Source organism: Kogia breviceps, chromosome 16 (genome assembly GCF_026419965.1).
Source record: "Kogia breviceps isolate mKogBre1 chromosome 16, mKogBre1 haplotype 1, whole genome shotgun sequence".
NCBI lineage: Eukaryota > Metazoa > Chordata > Mammalia > Artiodactyla > Physeteridae > Kogia > Kogia breviceps.
The window spans coordinates 26126198-26154154 of record NC_081325.1 but is presented as its reverse complement, the minus strand read 5'-3'; the positions used below and the strand labels follow the sequence as shown (position 1 = coordinate 26154154).

The window sequence follows — 27957 nt, the reverse complement described above, 5'->3', positions numbered from 1 at the left end:
TTTTTTATTCTTATTTATTTATTTTTTTTTGGCTGCGTTGGGTCTTCGTTGCTGCACGCGGGCTTTCTCTAGTTACGGCGAGCAGGGGCTACTCTTCGTTATGTTGCATGGGCTTCTCATTGCGGTGGCTTCTCGTTGCGGAGCATGGGTTCTAGGTGCGCAGTCTTCAGTAGTTGCGGCTCACGTGCTCAGTAGTTGTGGCACACAGGCTTAGTTGCTCCGCGGCATGTGGGATCTTTCCGGACCAGGGATCGAACCCTTGTCCCCTGCATTGGCAGGCAGATTGTTAACCATTTTGCCACTAGGGAAGTCCCTTTTTCTGCTTTTTAAAAACAATACTTTGTCATTGTAGAAATTTGGGAAATACATAAAAGAATAGAGAAGGAAATCACCCACAATTGCATAATCCACAGATAGCTAATGTTAATGTTTTGGTGGATTTTCTCTATGTGCAAATGTGTGTGATTTTCTTTTCATAATTGAAGTTATACTGCTGTACATTCTTATTATTTTCACTTAAATTTAGGTCTTCTAAAATGTAGATTATAATGGATGTATTGTATGTCATCATATGATTATAATTTTTAAAGTCTTTTGTTCTTGAATACAGGTATCTTCGATTTTCCATTTTTCAAATAATAATTCAAAATAATTTTTGAATACAGATATAATTCACTGTGGTGAATAGTTTTTTTTTTTTTTAACATCTTTATTTGAGTATAACTGTTTTACAATAGTGTGTTAGTTTCTCTTTTACAACAAAGTGAATCAGTTATACATATACATATGTTCCCATAACTCTTCCCTCTTTTTTCACCCTCCCTCCCACCCTCCCTATCCCACCCCTCTAGGTGGTCACTAAGTACAGAGGTGAACTCCCTGTGCTATGCTGTAGCTTCCCACTAGCTATCTAATTTACATTTGGTAGTGTGTATATGTCCCTGCCACTCTCTCACATCGTCACAGCTTGCCCTTCCCCCTCCCCATATCCTCAAGTCCATGCTCTAGTAGGTCTGCGTTTTATTCCCATCCTACCACTAATCTCTTCATGACATTTTTTTTTTTTTTTTTAGATTCCATATATATGTGTTAGCATACGGTATTTGTTTTTGTCCTTCTGACTTACTTCACTCTGTATGACAGATTCCAGGTCTATCCACCTCATTACAAATAACTCAGTTTCATTTCTTTTTATGGCTGAGTAATATTCCATTGTATATATGTGCCACATCTTCCTTATCCATTCATCTGTTGATGGACACTTAGGTTGCTTCCATGTCCTGGCTATCGTAAATAGAGCTGCAATAAACATTTTGGTACATGACTCTTTTTGAATTATGGTTTTCTCAGGGTATATGCCCAGTAGTGGGATTGCTGGGTCATATGGTAGTTCTATTTGTAGTTTTTTAAGGAACCTCCATACTGTTCTCCATAGTGGCTGTATCATTTTGTGGTGAATAGTTTTGTATTTAAATCTTTGCCTCTGATTCTTTTCTTAGGCCATTGAGGTGAATGCTTTTTCTTGTGTCTTGGTTGTTTATAGGGTGTGTGGTGGATTCTCTGGTGGACAAAACCAAACTCAGGCAACGTGTTTGTGGGAATTAGGAATGTGTTTGGCTGTCAGTAGCAGAATATTACACTTAGAGTGACTTAGACAAATGAGGATTTTTCTCCACAGTAAGTAATGTGGAAGTACGCAGCCCCAGACATTGGCTCCGTGGCCAGCATCTCTGATTTTTTTCGTCCTTTTCTTCCAGCTCTAAACATCAACCACGCGGTCAAGTAAGGAAGGCAGGAAGACGCTGAGTATTGCTACCCATGGTTTCCCTTAACTCGGGAAAAGCCAGACGCCTTCTCAGCCCCTCAACACACTTTAGCATGGATTGCATTGTCTAGAGCTGGTCACACGGGCACCCCTAGCTGCCGGGGAGTCTGAGAAAGCAGGTGTCTCCCCTGGGGCCAGCACATTGCTGCCGCCAACAAAAGCAGGATTGTGTTGCAAGGAAAGGGAGGGAGGGAGGAAGGAGATGGGGTCGGCCGCTGACAGTATGTGCCATACGCTTCTTATTTAACGCCCCTAGCTTGTAGGTTGTGCACACATGCATTCTTCTTATCACCCTATTCTGTGCCCACACACTTTAGATTGTGATGGGGTAGATTTATGCACCACTAGCTCTCATACATTTTTCATCAGTTTTGTATAACTTTTATTTTATTTATTTTTTTAAAAATTTATTTATTTTAGGCTACGTTGGGTCTTCGTTGCTGCACTCAGGCTTTCTCTAGTTTAGGTGAGCCGGGGCTGCTCTTCATGGTGGAGCACGGGCTTCTCATTGCGGTGGCTTCTCTTGTTGCGGAGCACAGGCTCTAGGCGCGTGGGCTTCAGTAGTTGTGGCTCGCGGGCTCTAGAGCGCAGGCTCAGTAGTTGTGGCGCACGGGCTTAGCTGCTCGGCGGTATGTGGGATCTTCCCGGACCAGGGCTCGAACCCGTGTCCCCTGCATTGGCAGGAGGATTCGTAACAACTGCACCACCAGGGAAGCCCAGTTTTGTATAACTTTTAAAAAGCTCCTATACCCAAAGAACATTCATTTCCTGGATGGAGCCATTTAATTTAAGGTAAATAATTGGATTATCGGAGTGTTAGCTACCTCCAATAACTTTAACTTGTTTTAAGGCAGCCAGAAGCCTGAGGGAGAAAGCATAAATGAAGTGCTGCTTTTAGCTAAAAAATAAGAAAACATTTTAATTTCTCCAACCTATTGCAAACTAATAAATACATGAAAGGAGCAACCTGGCAAAATAAATTTGTCTCCTAGGTTATCAAACTATTCTCAGCATCTCGCTGTAGAAGAAAACTCAGCGTTTAGCTTTGAAATCTCAGTGGCGTGCTTGAAGCAAAGAACATCTGAAATATGTTTTGTTATAGCTGGGAAATGTAGAAACGGTTTATGTTAAATACTACTTTGAACTGAAGACAATAAAGAACGAATTGCTGGCTTTTTCCATTGTGGTTTGGAAGTGGGGGAACAAGCCCCCAAAGGACTTTCACTTCACACGAAGGGCTCCTCTATCCTTTATCAGATTCCAGAGTCCATTCAGTTGCTTTTCCTCTAAAACATCTTTGATCAAAAACATCAGATTAACCTAAATCTCAAAGTTGACATCAAGTAATTTTCACTTCCACTCAGGACGCTCATATTCACACATTCGAGTTACCCAAAGGCAGGATGGCACGAGGGGTGTGGAATATTGTGAAAAAAGCTACAGAGAGGGCTTCCCTGGTGGCGCAGTGGTTGAGAATCCGCCTGCCGATGCAGGGGACACGGGTTCGTGCCCCTGTCCGGGAAGATCCCACATGCCGCGGAGCGGCTGGGCCCGTGAGCCATGGCCGCTGAGCCTGCGCGTCCGGAGCCTGTGCTCCGCAACGGGAGAGGCCACAACAGTGAGGCCCGCGTACCACAAAAAAAAAAAAAAAAAAAAAAAGCTACAGAGAGAAGAGATGAGAACTTCAGAGTGTGTGTGTGTACGTGTGTGCGTGCGAACGTGTGCGAACGCGAATGCACACACATATACACAGAGAATTCTCATTTAAGTTTTCGTTTAAATTTTATTGAAGTATAGTTGATTTACAATGTTTTCGTTAACTTCTGCTGTACAGCAAAGTGACTTAGTTGTACAGATATATATTCTTTTCCATTATGGTTTATCACAGGATATTGACTATAGTTCCCTGTGCTATGCAGTAGGACCCTGTTGTTTATCCGTCCTATATATACTAGTTTGCATCTGCGAATCCCAAACTCATGAAGTTTTTATGGGGCGAAATAATCTTTTACCAACACATGAATCTTAATACGCAGCAGGTTCCACTGCCCTCTTCGTTCAGTGCATTTCATTTTCACTTACTTTACAGGAAGGCAAGATCATGCCTGTTAAATATGAAGAAAATTCTCTCATCTGGGTGGCTGTAGACCAGCCCGTGAAGGACAACAGCTTCTTGAGTTCTAAAATCTTAGAACTCTGTGGCGACCTTCCTATTTTCTGGCTTAAACCAACCTATGCAAAAGGTAACCTTTTAAATTCTTTTGACGCTGCTTGGAATTCTCCCTGCCCTGGTGAGGTTCCTGTGAGCCCCTGCACAGGCCCAAGCATGTGACAAGGAAGATGAATCCGGGTGCACATCGCAGTGTCACAGTAACTGGCATGAGAGATCAAAGGGAAGGGGAAGGACAGCCGTGAATGTCACAGGGCAGGGCCAGAGCAGCGGTGTAACAGGAAGCAGGTGGGCCCAGAACACCTCTGCCTTACCTGCGGATTTTATTTATGACACTCCCAGGGCTTCCGCTCTGCCCCTAATCTCTGTTGTTTGCACTTGGCAATTTTACATTTCTTTATTCCTAGAGCAGAGAATCAGTGGTCTGAGAAGCTGTTATACCGCCGAATCCTTATTATGGTCAAACCTTGAACTATGGGGCAGCCAAAAGCAGCTGTGGGCATAGGCTGAGATTCCTTAAGTTCAAGGCTCGAGGGTCCACTTCCAAGTCCGGGGAAAATAAATGAAGGGCCCCTGGGGTTCAGAGCTAGGTTGGAGCACCCTTTGGGCTGTTTCCTGGTGGAGAAGGGCAGCTGATGAGCTCTGCAGGCCAGGCTCTTTTCCCGGATTTTGTCTGTCTCCAGGGCTGCTCTCTTGATTTCCATCCCAGTCACCCCACTGGCCTCCCAAAGTCCTACTTTGTAGCTCTGGCCCAAGCGGGGGGAAAAGGCCCCTCTCCTAGCACAGCCTAGATAGGCTGTGTTCTCAGAACGATTATGTTGAACTCAAAGAGAGAGCAGCATGGGAATAAAGAAAACACAGGAATTAAAACCACCAGACTTAGGAGAGGGGAACGAGCAGTTACTGTTTAACGGGTGCAGGTTTCAGTTTTGCAAGATGAAAAATGTTCGGGAGATAGATGGTGATGCTGTTTGCAGAGTCATGTGACTGTACTTAATGCCACTTAAGTGTACACTTAAAAATGGTTAGAATGGTAAGTTTTATATCTATTTTACCACAATTGGAAAAAACAGGGACTTCCCTGGCCGTCCAGTGCTTAAGAGTCTGCGCTTCCAGTGCAGGGAGCGTGGGTTCGGTCCCTGGTCGGGGAACTGAGATCCCACATGAATTTAAAACACACACACACACACACACACACACACTCTCTCTCTCTCTCTCTCCAGGCTTCTGATTCTGCCATGGCTAACTTATTCCTACAGTTCACAAGTCTTATTCAGTTCCAAAGCTTGGGTAAGACGGTTACTTTTTAGCCCAGGCAAAGCAAATAGGATGCAATTTATAAGCTGCTGGCAGTGGCTGACTGGAAGAGCGGGTTGAGAATTCCAAGGCTACACGCAGGCTCAGCGAGAAGGAATCCTCTGAGCGGTGTCTGCCACAAGCCTAGGGGCTGCCAAATGGACCATCGCTTTTGCCATCCCAGGTCTTGCCCCAGCGGGTGGTCGCAACTCAATTCTCTGGCCATTTACAAGTTCTGGCTTTCAGTTCCTCACTTGCCTCCACGTGGAATGGGCCTTCTTGCCTTCCACCCTCCAGGAACTCCTTCTCCAAAACCTTGTCACCTTTTCCAGTCAAGGACAAAAGTCTCCGACTCTGCTACATGTAGACCTCTCTCTGATCACTTTCTGTTTGAGGACATGCTTCTTAACCCACAGAGTTCATTCAAGTATTCATTCATTCATTCAACAAACATTTATTGACACGTTTATTATGTGCCATTTACTTGTTCTAGGCACCTGGAATGTGCTGATGAACAGAAGAGACAAGAATCCATGCCCCCCAGGAGTTTTACGTTGTAGCTAAAGGGAGACAGTACATAAACACTAAACTAAAATAAGGAAATCGTATGGTATGATCCAAGGTGCTATGGAAGAAGAGCTGGGCAAGAGGTCCGGGGGTGGGGTTGAGAAGACAGTGCACTTGGCAGTGCTGGGACGACTGATAAAATGAGAACCTTCACCCTCTGGGAAGGAGCTTGTTTCCTACATCCAAGATGTGACTTGGTCCTTCACAGCTAACAGCATAACCAAATCTTTTTTTTTTTTTTTTTTTTTTGGCTGCACTGTGCAGCATGCGGGATCTTAGTTCCCCAACCAGGGATCAAACCTGTGCCCCCTGCATTGGGAGCACAGAGTCTTAACTACTTGGATTGCCAGGGAAATCCCATGAGCACATCTTAAGTATTCAATTATGTATCATTAAGTATTAATTACACATCTTAAGTATTCAGTCATCACTCACACCATCCATCCAAGAATTACACATATTACATGCAACACCAGAAAAGTAGAAACCACCTAAATGCCCCCAGATTTGAAAAGGATTAAATAAGTGTTGGTGTAGTCACAGGATGGAATATCATAGACATTAAAAGTGAGGGAATTTTTTTTCCAGTGTCATAAATGCAGTCATATTTTACAATAAAGTCAACAAAATGAAACCCTCCCTGAGGACGCCTGGCTCCCCGCCACCTAATTCTAATAAAAGCCTCCCAGCTCTAGGGTCCAGCAACCCCTGCCCTTGGATCTTTACGCTGGCAGGTCATCAGTGTCGTGTAGCTGTATCATCAGAGACCCTGGGAATGATGCTGTATAAAGTCAGAGGAAAGCGGGGAGGGGGATGGGAGCTGAGGTCTGCTGAGCTCGGGCTGTGTACCAGGCACCGTACTGTGCTAGAGCTTTACATCTTGTCCTCATTTAATCTTTGCCAACAACTGTCCAGCTAACTAGTAATATTCTCATTTTACAGATGAATAAACTAAGGTTCAGAGATTGAATCACTCTCCTGAGGTCATTGTTAGTTAAAACAAGTGGAGTTGCTAAAAAAAAAAAAAAAAAAAGGAGTGAAGTTGAGGTTTGAATCCAGGTTTCCCTGATGCCTCTCCAGCCCTGCCACAGAAACCAAGAAGCCATCTGGGGAAGCTATCCACGGCTGGACGCACATGCATGCCCTCACAGATAACATAGCATCATATCATCATCATCACCTAACGTTTGAGGGCTTATAATATGCCAAACACTATGCTAAAACCCTTAGAAACAAATTCTCATGAACTCTATTACTATCCCCTGAATTAGATACTATTATTATCCCCATTTTACTGAAGAAGAAACTGAGACTCAGATGCCAAAGCCACCCCGTGTGGTCCTCTCTCCATTCTTGTTACTCGGCAGCCATCAGTCCCGCTGCAGGACCCATGAGGCATTGTGGAGAATGACGGCAGTGGGCTGGAAGCCAGAGCAGCTCATGTTCGACCCTCTTCTCTGCCACCCCTTCTGTGATCTCGGCCAAGTCACTTGGTCTTTACGAGCCTTGTTGCCCTTTTGTATAAAAGTATCTGCTTATTCTATCCCAAATGATTTTTTAAAGAATCAACCAAGATAATGGTAAATCCCCTGAAAACTGTAAAGCTTTATACATATATAGTAAATTCATGAGGAATGTGTAGGGCTGCAAGTAACAGAATAGCAGACCAACAGTGGTTTCAACAAATACGGGTTGACTTTTTTCATACAGCCAGAAGTCTCGAGGTAGGTTTTTGGCACTATCGTCAACTCTCTTTCTAGCTTGCCATCTGCTATCTGAGGCATGCTGGCTTGTGCCTATCACTTCTGGTCACATAACCCAGATGTCACATCTACATTCAAGGAAGGCAGACGAGATGGAGGAAGCTGTATGTGTCCCCTTTTACCAAGAAAGCAAAAGCTTTCCCAGAAACTGCACTAGCGTATTCTGCTTATGTGTCATCTGGCCATTCCTAATTGCAAGGGAGCCTAGGGAAATAAGTGCTATTTTACTTTCTCAGCCCCTAAGTAGAGGCAGGCAAAGAAAAAGGGAACTGAGAATGGATTTTGTCAGTTATCTTACAACACCTGCCTCAGTTAGTATTATAAACCAAATTCTGATTATCTGATGTTTAACTACTAACCCAAGACGGTGAAACATGCTTTATTCTTATGAAAATCATTAATACAAATTTAAATAGGATCTGGTCGTTTGTGTTTTAATATCCGTTTCTTATGTTTTTCACCCTGATAAACACAGAATTTCCTTAATTATTCAGATAAAGGAATTAACTTACAGCAAGTTTTTTTATTTTTTATTTTTTGGCAGAAATCCAGAGAGAAAGAAGAGAATTGGTAAGAAAAATTGTTACAACGATGACCACAGGAATATTACGCAGTGGTCCACGGGGCAACCCACGGCCTGGAAGACCAAGTAACGAAACCAGACCCAGCGTTCAAGAGGATTCAGAGCCCTTCAATCCAGACAACCCTTACCACGTGTGTACTGGTGTTTGTATGACAGGTTCAGCTGACTGCACTAAACCCAGCACTCAAGCGGTGATATTTCTGCTTGAGATTTCAAATAAGCATCTAGTATTCAACTGAGACTTTTACCCAATTATTTAAAAAAATACATCTTGATTTTTTTTTTTTTTTTTTTTTTTTTTCCTGTACGCGGGCCTCTCACTGTTGGGGCCTCTCCCGTTGCGGAGCACACGCAGGCTCCGGACACGCAGGCTCAGCGGCCATGGCTTACGGGCCCGGTCGCTCCGCGGCATGTGGGATCTTCCCGGACCGGGGCACGAACCCGTGTCCCCTGCATCGGCAGGCGGATTCTCAACCACTGCGCCACCAGGGAAGCCCATCTTGATTTTTTTTGTTGCAGGGTTTATAAATGAAGGTAACAACTCTTCAGCATTGCTTCTGTAGTGTAAAATCCTAATTGGTTGTACTCCTTGTTCAAAGTTTTCTGTGCTCTCCTTTTTTGAGTCACAGGCAAATTTATAAGGACAAATTCATATCAGGAATTTGATTATTTAAAAATATTTCCAGGAGTGTGCCCTGCAGGCAACACACAGGACGAAAGTATTCTCTTTCCCCCTATCTATATCCACTTTATTCATCCACCCAACAGACATTCGTTGAGAACCTGCTCTTTTCCAGGCCCTGTGCACACAGGCAGGAGTAACTTCTGCCCTTGAGGGCACTCAGTCCATTCGGGAGACAGACTCACATATGCGGATCAAACACTTTAGACAGAAACCTGGAGAACTGGTGTTTGTAAGGATGACACCCACATGCTAAAAACTTCTCAAATCTTCAATGAAATGTAGTTTTACCATTACTGTACTTTGCAGGGAGAAAAATAAGTACTTATGTGTAACTAGTTTTTTAATTGAAAAAATAATATATGCATGTATTTTTTTTTAAACAGTATAAAAATGTATACAATGAAAAGTGAGTTTCCCTTCTACCACAGACACCCTCCCCTGAGCAACCTGTTAACAATGGCTATTTGCCCAGTTCCTTTGTATAAGCGTACACACGCACACACACACGCACACACACACATTTTTAACACAAAAAAGCATACACAACTTCCACTTTGCTGTCTTTTCAGTTACAATACAGTATTTTGGAAATTTGTGGTGAGCAGGGGCTACTCTTCGTTGTGGTGCACGGGCTTCTCACTGTGGTGGCTTCTGTTGTTGCAGAGCATGGGCTCTAGGCATGCAGGCTTCAGTAGCTGTGGCACGCAGGCTCAGCAGTTGTGGTGCACGGGCTTAGTTGCTCCGTGGCATGTGGGATCTTCCCACACCAGGGCTCAAACCCATGTCCCCTGCATTGGCAGGCGGATTCTTAACCAAATGCGCCACCAGAGAAGTCCCTCCTCAAATACTGTTAATAAGATACACCTTGTACATTCTTCATAGGGTATGGGAAGGAGTAGATGAGGTAATGCAGGTGAAGCTCTTAGCACAGTGCTGGGCACATAGTAAGCACTACCTTACTCCATGTTAGCTATTAGTCTATACCTCTTGTACACTGTAGGGGTGTATCTTTAGCACAAATACTGACACATGGGTCTGCTGGGTCAAAGAATTTTACACTTTAATGGAGGACACTAAATTGTCTTCCGGGGAATTACAGCAGCTACATGTCTTCACATGGTAATGAAAGGCCTTATTATCAAACTTTTAAAAAGTCTTGGGTGTAAATCTGTATCTCCTGGTTATCTTTATCTTGCCAGTCTTTAATTATGTGTACGATTGAGCATCTTTTCATATACAGAGAAGTCATTTGTACATTTTCTTTCCTCTTGCTTCATGTGTTGCAAATACATTTCCTAGTTTACCACTTTAGACTAACATATTAAGATTTAGAGCAAAATATTTTTTTTAAGTAGCCCAAGGCTTACTAGAAAATTCAGGACACCACAGTACTTCATTCCCTAGAGCTCAAAGAATAATAAAGAAAAAAATCTGGGACTTCCCTGGCGGCGCAGTGGTTAAGAATTTCGCTGCCAATGCAGGGGACACGGGTTCGAGCCCTGGTCCAGGAAGATCCCACATGCCATGCAGCAATTAAGCCCGTGTGCCACAACTACTGAGCGTGCACTCTAGAGCCCTCAAGCTACAACTACTGAGCCTGCGTGCCGCAACTACTGAGGCTCGTGTGCCTAGAGCCCATGCTCCGCAACGAGAAGCCACTGCAATGAGAAGCCCGTGCACCGCAACGAAGAGGGGCCCCCGCCCACCCCAACTAGAGAAAGCCCGTGTGCAACAACGAAGACCCAACGCAGACAAAAAAACGAAAACAAAAACAAAAACTGAATAGGCAAACAGAAAACTTAATATAGTTTATTCTCCAGGTAGCTGGCCTAGCTGCATCTGATTCTAGGGCTGAAGGCATCAGCCCCTCCACAGAAGGGCAGGATGTGACTTTGCCCTGCCTTTCAGGCTTAAGTGATCCATATTCTTGGAACACCTTCCCCGTGATCTCCGTCCTTCACATATCCCTTTAAGGAAGGCAGGAACCTGAGATTTCTGCCGAGTTTTTAATCCTAACAAACTTTTGTTGAACCCTCAGGTGAGGAAATGCTTCAACCAACAGGCTTTTTGACTACCCCTGCCCTGGGAGAGTCAGCGACAAGTAATTCATGAGGCAGTTTTTAATTTTGCTGTCCGAGATGAACCTATTTTAAGAGATAAGGGGGAAAAATGTCTAAAGGGGACATTCTAAAGGGGAGAGTCTAAAGAATTTTTTTTTTAAATGGTGTTGAGTAAGACAAATACTTTGACGACAAAATCTGAACATAGGCTGTGTCAGATGGTGTTAATGAATTGTTAGTTTTGTGAGGTGTGATAAGGGCAGTGTGGTACAGGAAAATACTATCTTACTTTGGAAGGACATTCTAATGTATTTATGAGTGAAATGTCACAATGCCCTCAAGTCTCTATAAATTTACTTCAGAATTTAAAATACTTAAAAAAAATCAAATTTGGCAAAAGGTTGGCAATTGTCAAATCTAGATGTTCGGTACACAATTTTCTCCACTTTCCAATACGTTGGAAATTTCTCATAATAGAAAGCACCCCCTCACACACACACAGCGAAAAAAAGTTGAATAAAGACTTTTAAAAAAGTAGACCAGAAAGGTGAGAGGGCTGCTTAAGTTCACTTAGCTCCAGCCTAACCTATGTTGGTGCTGCATGTCCCCAAGTTATTCTTCCAGGAAAGAGGCTGAAATTGAACAAAGAATTTACATGAATGATAAGGGCTTTTTGCCAGTGTAACTCAATGCCATATTAAAGAAGACACAGACTCTTTACCCCTAGAAATCCACGAAAAGGAAAACCAGATATTACATAACTTGGCAGGGGCACGTTTCTTCCAGTTCTGTGATCTCTCCAGCAGTGAAAACAGGGTTCTGTAGGTGACTTTTACTTCGATACGAGTTTGTATTCGTGTGACTGTAATGATGGCACATAGAAACTAGAAGATAAAGTCTTAAGGTCTTGAATCTTTACACGCTGTATGGTGCCTTTTTCTGAGCGTTACAGACCCTTATGTTGACGTGAAGGCAGAAGCTCAATGACTTGGCAGTGTTCTCAGCCAGTGCAGGCGGAATAGCAATCTGTGTTAGCCTGGATCAATGAGTTTCAAAATGTGCTTCCCAGAGCCCCGGAAGCCATTACTACAGGAAGGCACCAGGGGGCTGCAGCCGTGGCAGAAATGCTACTTTTGAATCTCACTCCCTGTTTTCCTATTTAAAACAAATGGAGTCACTAGTGAGTGGGAACCATGGCTCATTTAAGGCATGGAGAAACTTCACCATAACGTTCAAAAAAAAAACACAAAAAACCGAAACCTTCCCGCCAGTGACAGATTAGGTAGGATGGAAATTCCCCGATGTTAGAAGGATTTCTGAATTATAAGGTTTAAAGATCGAAAACTCCTTACAGAAAATAATGCTGATTTCTGGTAGCAGTGAGACATTCAGGACCTTATTTTAAAATAACGTGGATGCTATAAACTTCTCATTATGAAGGAAACACAAATAATTCTCTTTTATTTCACAGCAGCAGGAAGGAGAAGGCATGACATTCGACCCTAGATTGGATCATGAAGGAATCTGCTGTATAGAATGCAGGCGGAGCTACACCCACTGCCAGAAGATCTGTGAACCACTGGGGGGCTATTATCCATGGCCTTATAATTACCAGGGTTGCCGTTCAGCCTGTAGAGTTGTCATGCCATGTAGCTGGTGGGTGGCCCGCATCTTGGGCATAGTGTGAAATCACTTCATATACCAGGTGCTGTAAAGAATTAGCTCCAGAAACAACCAAAGTTTGAGGCATCTTGATGCTGCAGGGACCACAAAGTATTTTATATTCCATCTGAGCAATGTTATTCGAAACACTTAACAGAATATTTTTGAACTGCTTTACAGAACTGCACATGTACTGAAAGGGTAGTTTAAGTCTAAAATACCATCATAATCCTTTCATTGCTTGCTAGTTTTTGCTTTTCTTTGCCAGTAAGGCCTGCTTTTAAGACTTCCTTACCAAGCTCTTTTGAAATAATCATGAAAAATTATTTACAATTTGTCAAAGATCTCAACTGTACACTTGAGTTCCTTTTAAATCATCACTGACTAAAACAATTAAGTTGTCTTCTGTTGTTATTTGTACATAATTCCTCAGTTGTTCTTAACCTTTACTTTTCTTTCCCAGTCTTGCAAATGTGCCCCCAGAGTTCCTAGATACAAACAAACATAGACAGAAAAGGGAAAACAAGACATATAATGGCATCTGAGAGTGAACATTATAAGGCAGCTCATAGGAAATTCTTTATCTATACTACGTGCTGGCGTGTGATTAACAGGTGGCTGCCCTGTTAAGAGTCACCCCCAAGCAGAGAATTAGCATTAGGATAAAGAAGGAAAATGTAGTCGAAGGTAAATCAGACTTGTGGGGAAGGACTTTCATTGACATTCTGAAAACCAGGTCTTCACACCCTTTCAGTCTGCTTTCAGTAAGTGGTCATAGGGCCTGAAGCAGCATAATGATTTCTACCTTTGTAGTACAAATCAGGCTGCTCATGTAGTCCAATTACCAATAAGTTACTCTCCTAGTAACAGGGCTGGCAGTGCGGCTTGACAGACACGGCTGAGGAAGAATGGCTTATTTATCTATAATGACATAAAGAATCTCAGGAACAAGGATGTCTTTAAAAACTGAAAGATCAGATCAGGAAGATGAGCAGGTATTTCATGTTGACATTTTAGTTTTGACTCTCATAGTTTAAGAGATTAAGAACTTTCTTAAGGAAAATAAAAGTTTTCCAAAACAACACAAAGATTCGAAGATGAGAGGTCTTGATACCACAACAGTCCCATCGTCTATATACACCATACTACTGTATATATCTAGTGTTGCCAACTTAAAACTGTAAAGTCATACAGAATTTTAAAAACTTGGTTGTCAGATGAACACTCATATACCTGCATTTAATGGAATGTACAGCAAGCTAGTCTTTGGAGAAAAAAGGGATGAAGGAAAGATACACATTGAATTATATGTAATGATCACTGTTCAGGCAGCAGCAACTTCCTACAGTTACAAATTTTACACACTGAGTTTTCAAAATGGTTGCCACTCTATTAACTAAGCAAATAAGTGCCAGTGGTTCTGCACACCATCTCCCACCTCACCACCCAGCAAACTGTATGTACTTGGTTCTGGAAATAAAAGGAAAAACAAAACCGATTGAGTCAGTGTTCCTACCCCACAAGAGCTTGTGGTCTAATGAGAGAACAGATAATTGGGATTCGGTACACCAAAGGCCTTGATAAAGATGGGAGCATTGGGCTTCTTGGAGAAAGAATGCCTTCAGTGCGTACTCAAGGATGAGCAGGAGTTAGCCGGTGGTGAAAGGAAGGGCATTCCAGGCAGACGGAAGAGGTCAAGTAGAGGTGAGGTTGTATGGTACAAGCAGTGAAACAGAGAATTCAGGCTGAGGTAGGCAATATCAAGATGGAAATGTAGGACTTCCCTGGTGGTCCAGTGGCTAAGAATCCTCACTTCCACTGCAGGGGCATAGGTTCGATTCCTGGTTGGGAAGATCCCGCGTGCCACAAGGTGTGGCCAAAAAAAAAAAAAAAAAAAATGATGGAAATGTAGGCAGGAGCTGTATCTTACTCATATTGCATGTTAATTGAATTTATTTGGGGGTAAGGAATAGGAAACCAATGAAAGGTTTTGGGCAAAGAGGAGGCTGGTTAAGTTTCCATTTTAGCTGGATCCCCTTGGTAGCTTTCCAGGTGAGAACTGAAGAGATGCCAGACTTAGCAAAGAGGAGAGCATGTCATAGGGAAGGAAGGCTGCCTCTTGAAAAGGTGTTTCCTTTTCAAAGCACCACAATTAAATGAAATACAGGAGGTGTATTTACTTAATTTACTTAACAGAGAATGGAATTTATGCTGTGTTATGAAAAGTCACTCACTCAATACCCAAAGAAGTCAACTTAACATGAAAGGAAATGGATGTTTTAAGGGCAGAGGGGAAACTCAAGGTTGGATTAATCATAGGAATGACAAAAGAGACTCAAACTGTGTTCAATGAAGAAAACTAAAGGTCTACTTTGAAAGAGAAGAATCAAGTGTACAAAGGAAGAAAGTACTTTACGGAAGAGAGGACACTGCTGAATACGAACTTTTTGCAAATTGGTACCAATCCCTAAATAACCCCTAACCAGGCCAGTCCAAAAGCTGCAAATGCTGCCCAGTTTGCTGTGCTGAATCTTGACTTGTCCTTTAATTCTCAGTGGTGATATAAACCAATCCTAATGGACATCACAGGTTCATTTTCAAGGTCCTAAGGTCCTAGTTTGACTCAGTAGTCTTGAATGTGATAAATGCTGCTGTGTCAGCACAGAGAGAAAATGAAGAAATGGTATTGCTGGGCTTCAATAAGTGTTCTATATTACATTAACATATCTCATGGAACAAAACTCCATTGCAATGTTAAAAACTTGTTTAACTTCACCCTCATACCTCCTTCCCACCATCACTTCAAATAACTGTTGACACTAAAAAATATATTCAGAATAATCACTTAACCCATTCAACAGTTGTTCTTACACCAGATTTTATTACACTCCAAAATACAAGCTACATTTTTACAAAGTAGAAATTCCTTGTGTGAGTGGAATAATTTTTATTTCTGTATAAGCTGAATATGCTAATTTGCTTTATGAACATTTATTCTATAGAAGTGTCACTTTTTTTTAAGTTAACGGATTTATTGAGGGGGAAGGAGGGAGCTGACAAAAATCTACATGCACAGATAATCCTAGTGGCGTATGCAGACAGAAAGGTGCAAATTTGAGAGTCAGTGATGCAAACTTTAGCAAAAACATTTTACAGGCAGAGTGAGTTTTGGTGTTTATAAAAGAAAGCTGAATTCCTTTTAAGGGCTTTGGTACATATATGCATGCTCGTATTTTATATGCATATACAGGTTTCACTTTGAAAAGCCCCAGTATCTTAGAATCAAATTTACAAAACTAAGTTAGTGTTGACTGACCTTTAACAATAAAGGGACTCAACCACAGGTTTTATTTAAACTGCTTACACTCAAAAGTAATCAATTTACATACAGTTTTGGGGTACTTACTGTGTAAAGGTAAGTACATTATATATACATTTATGCGTGTATAACCTAAGCTAGCAAATATTTGTAAGGTGTTTGGTTTACTAAACCTTTACCATGTCTTAACAGTTTTCAAATCAAATACACAGGCATCAGTCTTTATTAGGGTCTATGTTATCACCATAGAGTGATAAAGATAAATAAGTAATGGGACTGGAAACAGTATACCTACAAAGCTATAAATAAATCACTAGGTTAAAACACAAAATGATTAAAAACCACTTTAAGTTCCGTTAAACAAATGAGCTTACTAATAACTTTACAGATATGTCATATTCCTGTTCTCTTTGTGTCTGTTCCTTTACAAATATTCTCTTCATATCAAATTTCTGTAACTGAATCAATCTTTTTCTCATCTTTAACATGGCTACAAAAATTTTAATAGCAATGAGATAGTTTCGAAGAAATAACCTCTATACACTTTTTCTTAAAACTAGCATTGTATTTACAAATTTACTTGCAATACATTTTTTTTTAAAACACGATTTCTTTAGCTTCCTGTTCTTCAGCCTTTCAAAGGTGTGGATTATTTAATTGCTAAAAATTTTCTTTTCAACTGCCTATATTCCATTAACTTAGACTATTATCCATCTTTTTATAATGAATTTACTTTATACTGACATCGTCAAAGACCTGGAATAAACTTACAAGCATAAATTTTCTCTTAGCAGGACACTGTGCTTTTATGTTTTTTTTTTTTAACACCTTTATTGGAGTATAACTGCTTTACAATGGTGTATTAGTTTCTGCTTTATAACAAAGTGAATCAGCTATACCGTATATATACATCCCCATATCTCCTCCCCCTTCTGTCTTCCCTCTCCCACCCTCCCTGTCCCACCCCTCCAGGTGGTCACAAAGCACTGAGCTGTTCTCCATGTGCTATGTGGCTGCTTCCCACTAGCTATTTTACATTTGGTAGTGTTTATATGTCCACACCACTCTCTCACTTCATCCCAGCTTACCCTTCCCCCTCCCTACGTCCTCAAGTCCATTCTCTATGTCTGCATCTTTATTCCTGTCCTGCCCTCTAGGCTTTTCAGAACATTTTTTTTTTAAGATTCCATATATATGTGTTAACATACGGTATTTTTCTTTTTCTGACCTACTTCACTCTGTATGACAAACTCCCAGTCCATCCACCTCACTACAAACAACTCAATTTCATTTCTTTTTATGGCTGAATAGTATTCCATTGTATATATGTGCCACATCTTCTTTATCCATTCATCTAGGACATTATGCTTTTAAAGGCAAGGGATTTCTTTTCAATTAAAACCATATTCCTGCCTATTAGTTACTAAGGTAACTATACAACTACATAGTGAAAAACATCTCCACTCCAGAAAGATTTCCCTAACATATTCTACTCTACTTAATCCACCAGCACCACCATAATTTTTAATTCACTTAGCACCTAGGTGTAATCAGGCAACATCTGAGAATAGTCCAGTCGCTAAAGAAATAGTGCCTTATTATCAATCAGTACTATAATATTGCATATATACTCCATGAATATTGACTATTCTAATATTCTCTGCTCAGTTTTAGTAATATCTCAGCAATGATAAACTAGCATCTTGTCCAAAATAGTCTCAATTTGTTTCACTTTCACTGAAAAAGATTTTCTTTCATCATGTGGTGTATCATTGTGGTTATATGGATTCAATGACTTGTATCATAATGACCCTAAGGTTCTGATGACAGAGGAACAAAAGTAATCATTAAGCATCTCTCCTCTGCCTTTACATCTATGTAAGAGGGAAACAAATTCTTCAAAAGAACAAGATCTCGAGTAGCTTTTAATTTTTTTCTAAAATTTTTCAGAAATAAGACATCAGAGATGATTAGTGCTAATAACCTCATTTTTTAATTCTCTCTCACCTTTAACTCCACGAAATCATTTTTTTAAGGGCAAGGTCCCAGGTCACATACTTCAAAGTCACCAGGTCATGATAAACACAGCTTTACTGGGCCCTATCACAAACCTACTGATTCAAAATCTCAGGAAGGAAACAGAGAAAAAGCCTACATTTTAAAAAAACAAGCTTCCCAGGTGAGGGTCACTCACCCTCAAGCTTGAGAACCACTATCTTATACAGAATATCTTCCCAATGCTGGAATTTTTAGTTGCCTGATATTTGGGACAACTGTCAGAAGATCAGTACAAGATTGGGGTAAATAATTTAAGTTTTAGCCAAGTTAAATTCTGATTCTATCACCAACTAACTACCTGTGTGAGTTGAAGAACTCTTATGAAGAAAAAAATGTATGAGAGTGCTCTGGAAAAAAATGCATTTGTAAAATCAGACAGTACTTAAGATTCATTCCAGCTCTAAAATTCTCATTTTATTTTTCTTTCTTTTGTCTCATGTTGACAAGGAATGGAATGCAAATACATGTTTAAGGGAGTACAGGTACCAAAATGACTTGTAGTCTTGGCAGACGGCCCATAAAAACATGCCTGCTGATCTGATTTTGACAATTCTATTAAACATAAAATCCTATGCCATACTCATTAAGTCCCTGTTCACAACCAATCATTCTACTTAATCCAACTGTGTCTCAGCATCTAGTATGCTATAACCATACTTATATTCCAGAACAGGAAACAGCTTTGCTAAACACAGATTACACTAAAATGTGACATTATCTGTAATTTAATGTGTTAAAAGAACAGAAATAAATATTTCAATGAAGTACTGAACCTGAGGTCTTCGCATATACCCACTGAGTCATATACCATAACTCAAATTCATTCACGTCAATACCATCAGGTGTTCAGAGCAAAACTCCACTGCAATCCCTGCTAGATCTATACACTAAATTTGATTCGACTGTATGTACACTTGATAAAAATCAGAACATTTTTAAAAAGAACGATAACCAGTAAAATTTTGCAGCACCCAGGACAACAGGATCCCACATTAAGCTGGGGCAAGCCCTGGCACTGGCTACCATCACGTCGCCTCCACCACCTGCAAGGCCTTAGTGACTGAGGCCCCCGTGGCCTCCACTCACTCATCCATACCCTCAGCAGCTCGGCCCAGCCCCACAGCCTCCCTCGCGTCCCGCACGCACCGAGACCTGCACATCTGCTGCTCCTTCTCGGAAGTCTCCACCACCTGCTCTGCTTCCTTCGAGTCTGCACTGAGTTCAGGTCGGCTCCCTGAGTTCTCAATTGGTCTCCTATCTCAAATTTCAACCACCTACGGGCCTCTTCGCACGTGCAGTTTTCTCCCTTAGCACTTAACATCATTTAACATACATTCTGCTTATCTCCCCTGTAAGTTAGGCTTCATAAGTGCAGGGAATCTGTTCACCAGTGTATCCCTAGTGTCCAGAACAGTGTCTGGCACATACCTTGCACTCAACATTGATGAATGAATGAATGGGTATGATACCATGAACATGTATTTGTCACTTATCTATATTATTCTATATATTATTCTATGACCAATATTAAAGTGAAAACCCAATCCAAGAAAAAAAGTATATGGCTTTTGAAAGAAGGCAAAGGTATTAATACTGCTAAAAAAATAAAGTACGTAACACTCACCGAAGAGGTTCATGTAGTATTCAGTAGCTCAAAGTTTCTTTGGGGGTTTTCCAGAAAAAAACTGTACTAGTAAGCAGTCCAAATTTTTGCCTCCAGAAGTTGGTATGCTTATAAATGAAACTACTCGACTCACTCTTAGTTTCCAGACCTGTGCATATGCCCAAACCAATTCCAGGGTTTGTAAAACTCTGGCCTCCTTTACCCAAGTTCCCTGGGCTCAAAATTTCTTCTCAAAGCATGACTAACCTAATTAGAAAGTAAATTTCAGTCCTTTCTTTAAGGAAACACATATATTTTGGTTTTAAAACAATCAGGGGGGAATAAAAGGAATCTGAAAATTAAATGGCAACACAAAAAATACGTATGTCACATGGCTTTTGATTAGTTACATAATTGCTATTCCCTCTAGTGATGTAGATAACTGAAGAACAAATTAGATTTAGCTCTCATGACCAGGGGTTAAATATCTATTTAAAAATTACTATTCTATCTATTATTGATAGATATATCACATATTATAAACAAAGTACAGTTTTTAAAACTAATTCTTTAGTGTGCAACAACAGTTTCAATACTTGAATATCTACTATGTGAAAGGCACCGTGCTCGGCATCAAAGATCCAAAAATAAGTAAATAACAACGTAATGAAGTAGGACACACAGGGTAAAACAGACACCATGCAACTAACCCTACGATCGGTGAAACTCTGAGCGGTGCCTTAACAGATGCATCAACAAGGCACCTCCACCACAACACAGTGGAGGGGATGCAAGGGGGATTTAACAAGAGTATTCTGAGGACACTTAAAAGAATGAAGAGAAGAAAATAAGGGCATTCCTCTGTGCAGTGTTAAGACCATCTACCAAATTCTGAAAGCTTATTCTCTATGCACCAAGTACTGCAGGTACAAAGTTCAAAACCAGCCCCCCTCGACCCTCCCCAAAGCAACTCAGTCAGGAGGGAAGAAATGAGTCAACTGTAGTGACTTGATAATGGACAGATCAAACTCTCAAACATGCTCACAGAACACTGTGGTTTTTGGTTTGATTCTATCAAAGGATCTAATGGGTGCCTCAACCATAAGCAAATAACCCAACCCAACTGCTACAAAGCCAGTCAGTGACAGAGTAGCACAAGATTAAACAGCTTTCCTGGAGGTGGCATATGAACTTAGTTTTGACACATCAATAGGAAACTGAAGCTTTCCAGGTCGGATGGAAGAAGGAAAAATACATGGGATATTCAGACAGAGCAGAGGTCTGCAAACTAAAAAGAAGAACATGCAATAGGGTCTTTATGTGCCACACAAAGCCTAAAATATTCACTACATGGCCCTTTACATAAAAAGTATGCAAACCCCTAGACTATTCCTGTGTGCCTGGAGCTTAGGTACACAGTGAAGCAGTGACAGCTACAGCTAAAAAAATGGCTGAGGATGCCCTTGAATAGCAGCTAAGTCAGATCTGTTACCTTCCTTTTAGGAATTCTACTAAACAGCACTGAGAAAAAAAATCAAGGACTTTATATATACTTAAGTGACAATTACCGGTCACATACTTTTGAGTCAGGACTTAGTTAAGTCCTCACAATCCTGACAGGTAATTATCATCTAGTGTTAGAAATGAGAAAAATAGTTCAGAAGGGTTATTAAGTCACTTGGCCTCAAAACACACCATTATTAACATACCCAAACTGGGATTTTAAGGTTCCAAATTCACGTGTTAGTGTCCTTTCTGCTATGAGACCATTACCTCTGTGGCAGTCGAAATAAATTGATCATTTTGCAACTAATAAATAGCAAAATAGTAAGTAGTAATTCCAAGGAAATACATTCAATTTTTTAGCATATTTCACAGGCACTAAGTTAAGCTAGCTAACTTAGGAAAGTGTTCATTTGTAGTCAATTAGGTCACAGAAAAGGTCAATGTTAGAGTACAAGTGAGTGACAAAAAGTGGCAGTTGGGAGAGAAGACCCCCAAACTTGAGTCTATAGTACTAGTGTCTATATACAAAGGACTACACACACTTTTTGCTCCCCACTGACTGACTGAGGCGCAGGGAGGAGGGTAGAGAGGGAATAGACTGATGAACTAACTCTTGTAAAAAAAACTATCAGTTTCACTACACTGATGGAAATAACAGGACAGAATCTGTGGTTTACAAGTGGCATGATTTTGCAACTTGTTTTTATAAGCCCTAATAGTTTTACTGTCTTGAATTTAAATTAAAATGGAATTAAAATCAAAGAACTTCTGAAAGGAAGCCCCTTAACATTCTACATAGAGTTTGTGTGTTCTGGCACCACTATACTTTATGATTCCTTTTTTAAAAATTAATTATTTTATGCCTGCATTAGGTCTTCGTTGCTGCTTGCAGGCTTTCTCTAGCTGCAGCGAGTGGGGGCTACTCTTCATCACTGGGCTTCAGTAGTTGTGGCACACGGGCTCCAGAGCACAGGCTCAGTAGTTGTGGTGCACGGGCTTAGTTGCTCCGTGGCATGTGGGATCTTCCTGGACCAGGGCTCGAACCCGTGTCCCCTGCATTGGCAGCTGGATTCTTAACCACTGTGCCACCAAGGAAGTTCCTATTTTATGATTCTTTCTAAAGTACTGCTGACAATACTTGCATATTTAAGCTCTGCTTAAGTAAATTAAAATAACTACTCACTCAAAATAAAAGCTTTTCTGCGAACTTTTATGCTCTATAATTTTTTAAAAATTATACTAATGATTGTTAAGCAGCTGATATACTTTCCTCAGACGGAATCCTGAATCTTGAAGGACTGAACTTAGAACAAAAAGGCTGACTACAGTATTTAAACCTCGCAGCTTAAACGCATATACATTAAGCACTGTTCTCTGCACTTTACATATACAGGTACATGTAACTCTATTCAAAAACTTTGGAGCCAGATGTGTTTCTCAATTCAGGATTTTGAATTTTAGAATGCAGTACAGATATATTATTGATTTTTTAACAACCTCAGCAGGATCTGTGGTAGCACTGTTATTAAACAAATTAATATTTCTGCGGCAAAATATATGACTATTCAAATTGCAAGTTTAGGACAGGTCTTTGGTTTTTTTAACCACTGAGTCACACATACACACAGAATCTAGTTTTTAGAGCCCTCTGGATTAGGATAAATAATTGTAGAACTGTATGAACACATTCAACTCATATATGTCCATGAGGTGGGTATATGAGCCCAATTTAGATAGGAAAGCTGAGGCACAGAGACATTAACTACCTGCCCACTGTCACACAGCTAGTGAGCAGTGTAGCCAGGATTGATCTCAAGCAGGCTGCCTTCAGAGTCCAGCATTTAACTACTATGCAATATTGCCTTTTAATGCACTTAAAAGAGCATCAAGCACACAGTATGTGTAACAGTTTACTATTATTTAAAGCTTTTGTAGTTGCACTGTACAGCATGGTTTTTAAAAGCTCATATACAAGCACTGAAGATTATCCTCCTTACTCCTTTTTGATAAGTAAAAACTGCTTTTGGGCCAACAGTACTGTTTTTGAAACATCTTTTGTACAGCTGAATCCTATAAGAGAAAATAAAGTCAACGAGGTATGTATGAGAAGTCTCAATGCAAAAGTAAGAATTAAAAAATCAAATTTGAAGGCAAAGGTAACGTTTAGAAGACTCCACACAAGGCAAAATTCAGAATATATATAAAATGCTAACATGATTGGAACAAAGGGACTAAACCTGAATCATTCCAATTCTATTGAAGAAATCAGTGATACACTGATCCTAATACACATATCTAGATAGGAAGAAACAAACCTTGAAACAATTTTAGCATTTGAACAAGGAAAACTAGTGTGAGAGCTCCCAAGTTTAAAGAACAAGAACTTGATCCGGATGATGTGCCAGTATTCTTTCACCTCTAACAGTTCTAAGCGTATCCTGTTTCTCTGTAATTATCTGCATTTGAGAAAAACAAAACCTTCAACACAAGTCAAGACTACTTGCTTGTATTACCTTTACAAGAGGCAAGAGATTTGGACTCCTCATAAGCTTTCCTACTTATGAAACCGATGATAGTATTCTGATCTTTAAGAAATGTACTTCCCAGCTCATCTACAAGAATTAAAAAATTCAACTTGCACATCCTCTGCTTCATTGTGAGACAGCTGATTAATAAAAATCACTCGTCCACCCAATTCATTCAGTTGTTAAAAGCATGGGAACTGAATTCTGACAGGCCTCTGTTCAAATCCCAGGTCCATCACTTACCAGTGGACTGAACTAGGCACAGAACTTAACTTGGGCCTCATTTTTCTGATCTGAAATGACAGGATGCTATCATTACCTCACAAGGCTGTTATAAACGAGGTAGCACATATAAAGCACACCTGGCCCATAAAAAGCACTAGTACAGAATAGTTATCACTGTTACTGCCTGCATGGGCTAGCAATATGTATGATTTTAGCTGATTTGGGGGATAAGTTTACTGAGGTAGGAAGAGAGGCTAAGAGTTAAATTAATTTCAGAAGCAAATCACAAATGTGGCACCAAACAGTAACACTTTTGAGTAAAGCAGTATCTCCAATTTACCCACAAGTACCCAATGTTTCCAAAATAAAATCTCTTGATATGTGTAAAATGGTTTTACAGTAGAATATGCACACGGTTGGAGACAAAAGAAACCAGATCAATGTTGACGATCCCCCTTATTTAAAACTACACGTGACTCTTCCTGGCTCAGAAACCATTATTTTGTCCTTTTAGCTTTTATTATTTCCTCTCCTTGGTTCCTCCAAGGCAGAGATAAAAGATATCCATATTCTTTTATGGATGCTAAAATATGGGGCTAAAATAGCAGGTAAGAGTGTAAAGGTAAACTTCTTTACAGCTAGCTGGTTAAAAAAAAAAAAAAAAAGTGGCTCTAGTAACAAACACCATGAAACACCCAGAGAAGTTCTACCTATTTCTGGAAATATAAGTAATAGCTACAAGTCAGAGAGACATGCACACTAACCTAGACAAGGAAGATACCAGGAGAATTAAAGTGCACTAAGCAGATCAGATGGTCACGTAATAGGCAATACTGCTCTGGGTCAGTGATGTATTTCTCAGGTCAATGACCTAATCTGATATGTAGATAACTGGGGAAGGAGAAAAGGAAGGTAAAATGGGAAAGGATAGCCAAAACACATTTCAGTAGTGAACTAAATTAAAATGTCTATCTAAACTATTCATAATAGCATAGTGACACAGCGTCATTTTATTTTTAATTAATTATTTATTTATTATTGGCTGCACTGGGACTTTGTTGCTGCGTGCAGATTTTCTCTAGTTGTGGTGAGCAGGGGCTACTGTTCATTGCGGTGCGCAGGCTGCTCATTGTGGTGGCTTCTCTTGTTGCAGAGCATGGGCTCTAGGCGTGCGGGCTTCAGCAGTTGTGGCTCGCGGGCTCTATATCACAGGCTCAGTAGTTGTGGTGCAAGGGCTTAGTTGCTCTGAGGCATGTGGGATCTTCCCGGACCAGGGCTCAAACCCATGTCCCCTGCATTGGCAGGCAGATTCTTAACCACTGCGCCACGAGGGAAGCCGCCTCATTTTAAATGTTTATTTGAAATTTATCTAAAAATTTTATCTAGGACAGGTCAATTATTTTCTCCCTGTCCTATATAGTTAGCCTGCTAAGAAAATAAAACTTTTTCCAGACTCAAGGAGACAATAACAATTCAATGTTCTTCAGTTAGTGAATATCTCAGATCAAAGGAATGGAAATGCTGGGGGTGGGGACGGGGTGAAGTACAACTGTAGGTATTAGTGCAAACCATCCTTTTCTTCCATTCCATATAAAAATAGAAAAAAATGTATTCCAAGACTGAACCTCAAAAAGGAAAATAAATACTAAGAGAAAAATATACATTCTAAAGAAACAAAAGGGTAACTAGAGCACAAAGAGAACCAAGATTTGAGAACTGAAAATGGGAGTCTAGGGAGTTCCCTGGTGGCCTAGTAGTTAGGATTCTGGGCTTTCACTGCCATGACCCGGGTTTAATCCTTGGTGGGGGAACTGAGATCCTGAAAGCCATGTGGGAGAAGGGGGCAAGGAAGGAGGGAGGGAGGGAGGGAGGGAGGGAGGAAGGAAATGGGAGTCTAGAAAGAAAGTGGGACCAATTAATAGCCAAGCTGAGATAGCAGAGAATAAAGATAAAGGCTCAAAATGAAGTTTTTTAACTTTCTGGAGTCTTACAATTTTTCACTGTCTAGAATGGTGAAAGAGAAGCAGTACTTTAGAGTGGTACTTTAGGGCAAGCAGTCTAACCTACTTCTCAAAATTCCCTCCTTTACCCATAAACCTATTGTATTTAGACAAGGTAACATTGTAATATAACATAGTCACGTATATTAGGAACTCCATTTGGCTCAGCAAAATCCTGAATCTGACATCCTTAAGCAAATCTAGCCAACAGATAAACACACTTTAGGCAGTGTATCCTCTAAAATAAAAGCAAAACCAGTACTAGAACCTTTAAAAAAAAAACTCAACTTCTATTATAATAGTGTCATTCCTAAGAAAGAACAAAGTTGCTTTTAAGAGGCAAAAATGCTTCCTTATTTAGAATCATGGACTTTGAATTAAACTTTAAGACCCTATGGATTTGCAGATAAAGGAACTAATAAAACATAGGAAGGCTGTAAACCTGTTAAAGATTTTAAAGCTAGCGGGTGGCAGAGACTTGCTAGAGCCAGGAGTCTTATCTCTGGGGTACGCCCTTGACTTACCATCTCTGTAGCAAGAGCCTCCCTACCCCTGGGGACTAATGGTACTGAGAAAACTTAACATAATCACTACCTTGTTTCCTAAGGAGAAAATTTTAGAAATTCATACATGTGAGAACTTAATTTTGCCTTTTCCTTCAGTGTTCAAGATAAAAAAAAAAAAAGCAGCCTGTAACTCTAAGCGGGCAGAAGGGCAAGTGAAGACCCCTACATGCATAAACAAGCAGTAACAGCAGGTCTGGGCATGGTCTGGTATCACCCCACCACTTTTTCCTTATGGACTCCCCTACACATGTCAAATGACTAGAAGGAAGAGGCTGAATTCCCACTGTTTTTGGAGATGGTGGCTAATTTGCCCATTTACCCAATCCTCAGCTATGAGGGTATACAGTACTTCCTTGCCACAAAATGTTAGTGAGACCTAATAGACACCACCCTCTATGGTTCCAAAATTACAATGAGAAAAGGAATCAGACCTACAGGTCATCCATGGTCTTTGCTTTATAACAGCTTAGACTGTCAGTAGTTTTAATCACAGAACATTTAATCACAGATAGGTATTTTTTCTATCTCAAAACTGTATTTGTAATAACTTCACCATTCAACCATTCATAATTCCTTCCTGAATGTTAATTTTCTCTCTCTGCTAGATTATAAAGTCTCTGAAGTCAACAATCATGTCTTTTAGTTTTTGTATTCCCATGGTATCTATTTATTCTATAAACAGGATAGATACTAAATGTATACATATTACTCTCTCAGTAGCTGCCCTAAACCACCAAAAGGAAAGTAATCACGGGGCTATAAGAAGAGAGATTTTCTAATAAAGAAAAAAAGAAGAAAAAAAACCAAACCAAACCACCAGTCTTGTAATTTCAGGAATCCTGCTGTGGCAAAAGCAGCAAGAAGTGGAGTTGGGCTCTCCTAAATTACTGTTTGACCCAGCTTCACAGATTAGCCTTCAGTACAGTTAAATTTGCAGCATGATAAACTCAGGTGTCAATGTTTTCTACAGGAATTTGAAGGGTAAGGACCAAAATTCTCAGTGCAATTACAAATACTTCCCATAAAAATAATCAAATGGGAATCCCCTGTGATAAATAATTTCTCAAAGTTTTCATTAAAAACTTAAGAAAAAGGTAAATAAACCAAACTTCTTCATAGAAAAATTGTATTTACAACTCCATTCAAAAGCAGTTTTTAAAAGCAAACAATATAACACTGAAATTGAGAAATCTATGCTCACCCAAAGTTGCCACGTCTAATAAATTAACAGAATACTGCATCAAAAATAAGGCAATAACCCAAGATATCCCATTAACAATTTCTCCACTCCCCAAACTAGGTAGAAGTAATCTATCTAGTAGCAAATGATACTTCATTCCGTTTCAGCATATCTGAAGTCCTTAAGGACAAAAGTGATAAAACATGACTTTCATTCTTCATTAGACTCTTAGAACACTTGAAGGAAAATAATTTCTAAAGCACAAAGAGGTAAAGAGGTATAATCCTTTAAAAAGATGTACTCAGTGTTCAAAATTCAAGAATGCAGTATTAATACACAATGGGCGTTAGCTGAATATACGCAA

At 40.3% G+C, this 27957-nt stretch overlaps 1 protein-coding gene across 4 annotated transcripts in view; it reads left to right on the top strand.

Moving 5' to 3' along the window:
• The window catches only part of CNMD (chondromodulin), a 52498-nt gene extending 38413 nt beyond the window's left edge, over window positions 1–14085 (top strand). For 3 of the 4 annotated variants that reach the window (XM_067016541.1, XM_067016540.1, XM_059041753.2), the window contains 3 exons: window positions 3915–4068; window positions 8166–8335; window positions 12421–14085. In XM_067016541.1, the coding sequence (XP_066872642.1) occupies window positions 3915–4068; window positions 8166–8335; window positions 12421–12636 (540 nt within the window). In that variant the 3' untranslated portion in view covers window positions 12637–14085. The remainder of the gene's footprint in view (window positions 1–3914; window positions 4069–8165; window positions 8336–12420) is intronic. The other variant, XM_067016542.1, reaches the window with a different exon arrangement.
• Window positions 14086–27957: the final 13872 nt, after the last annotated feature.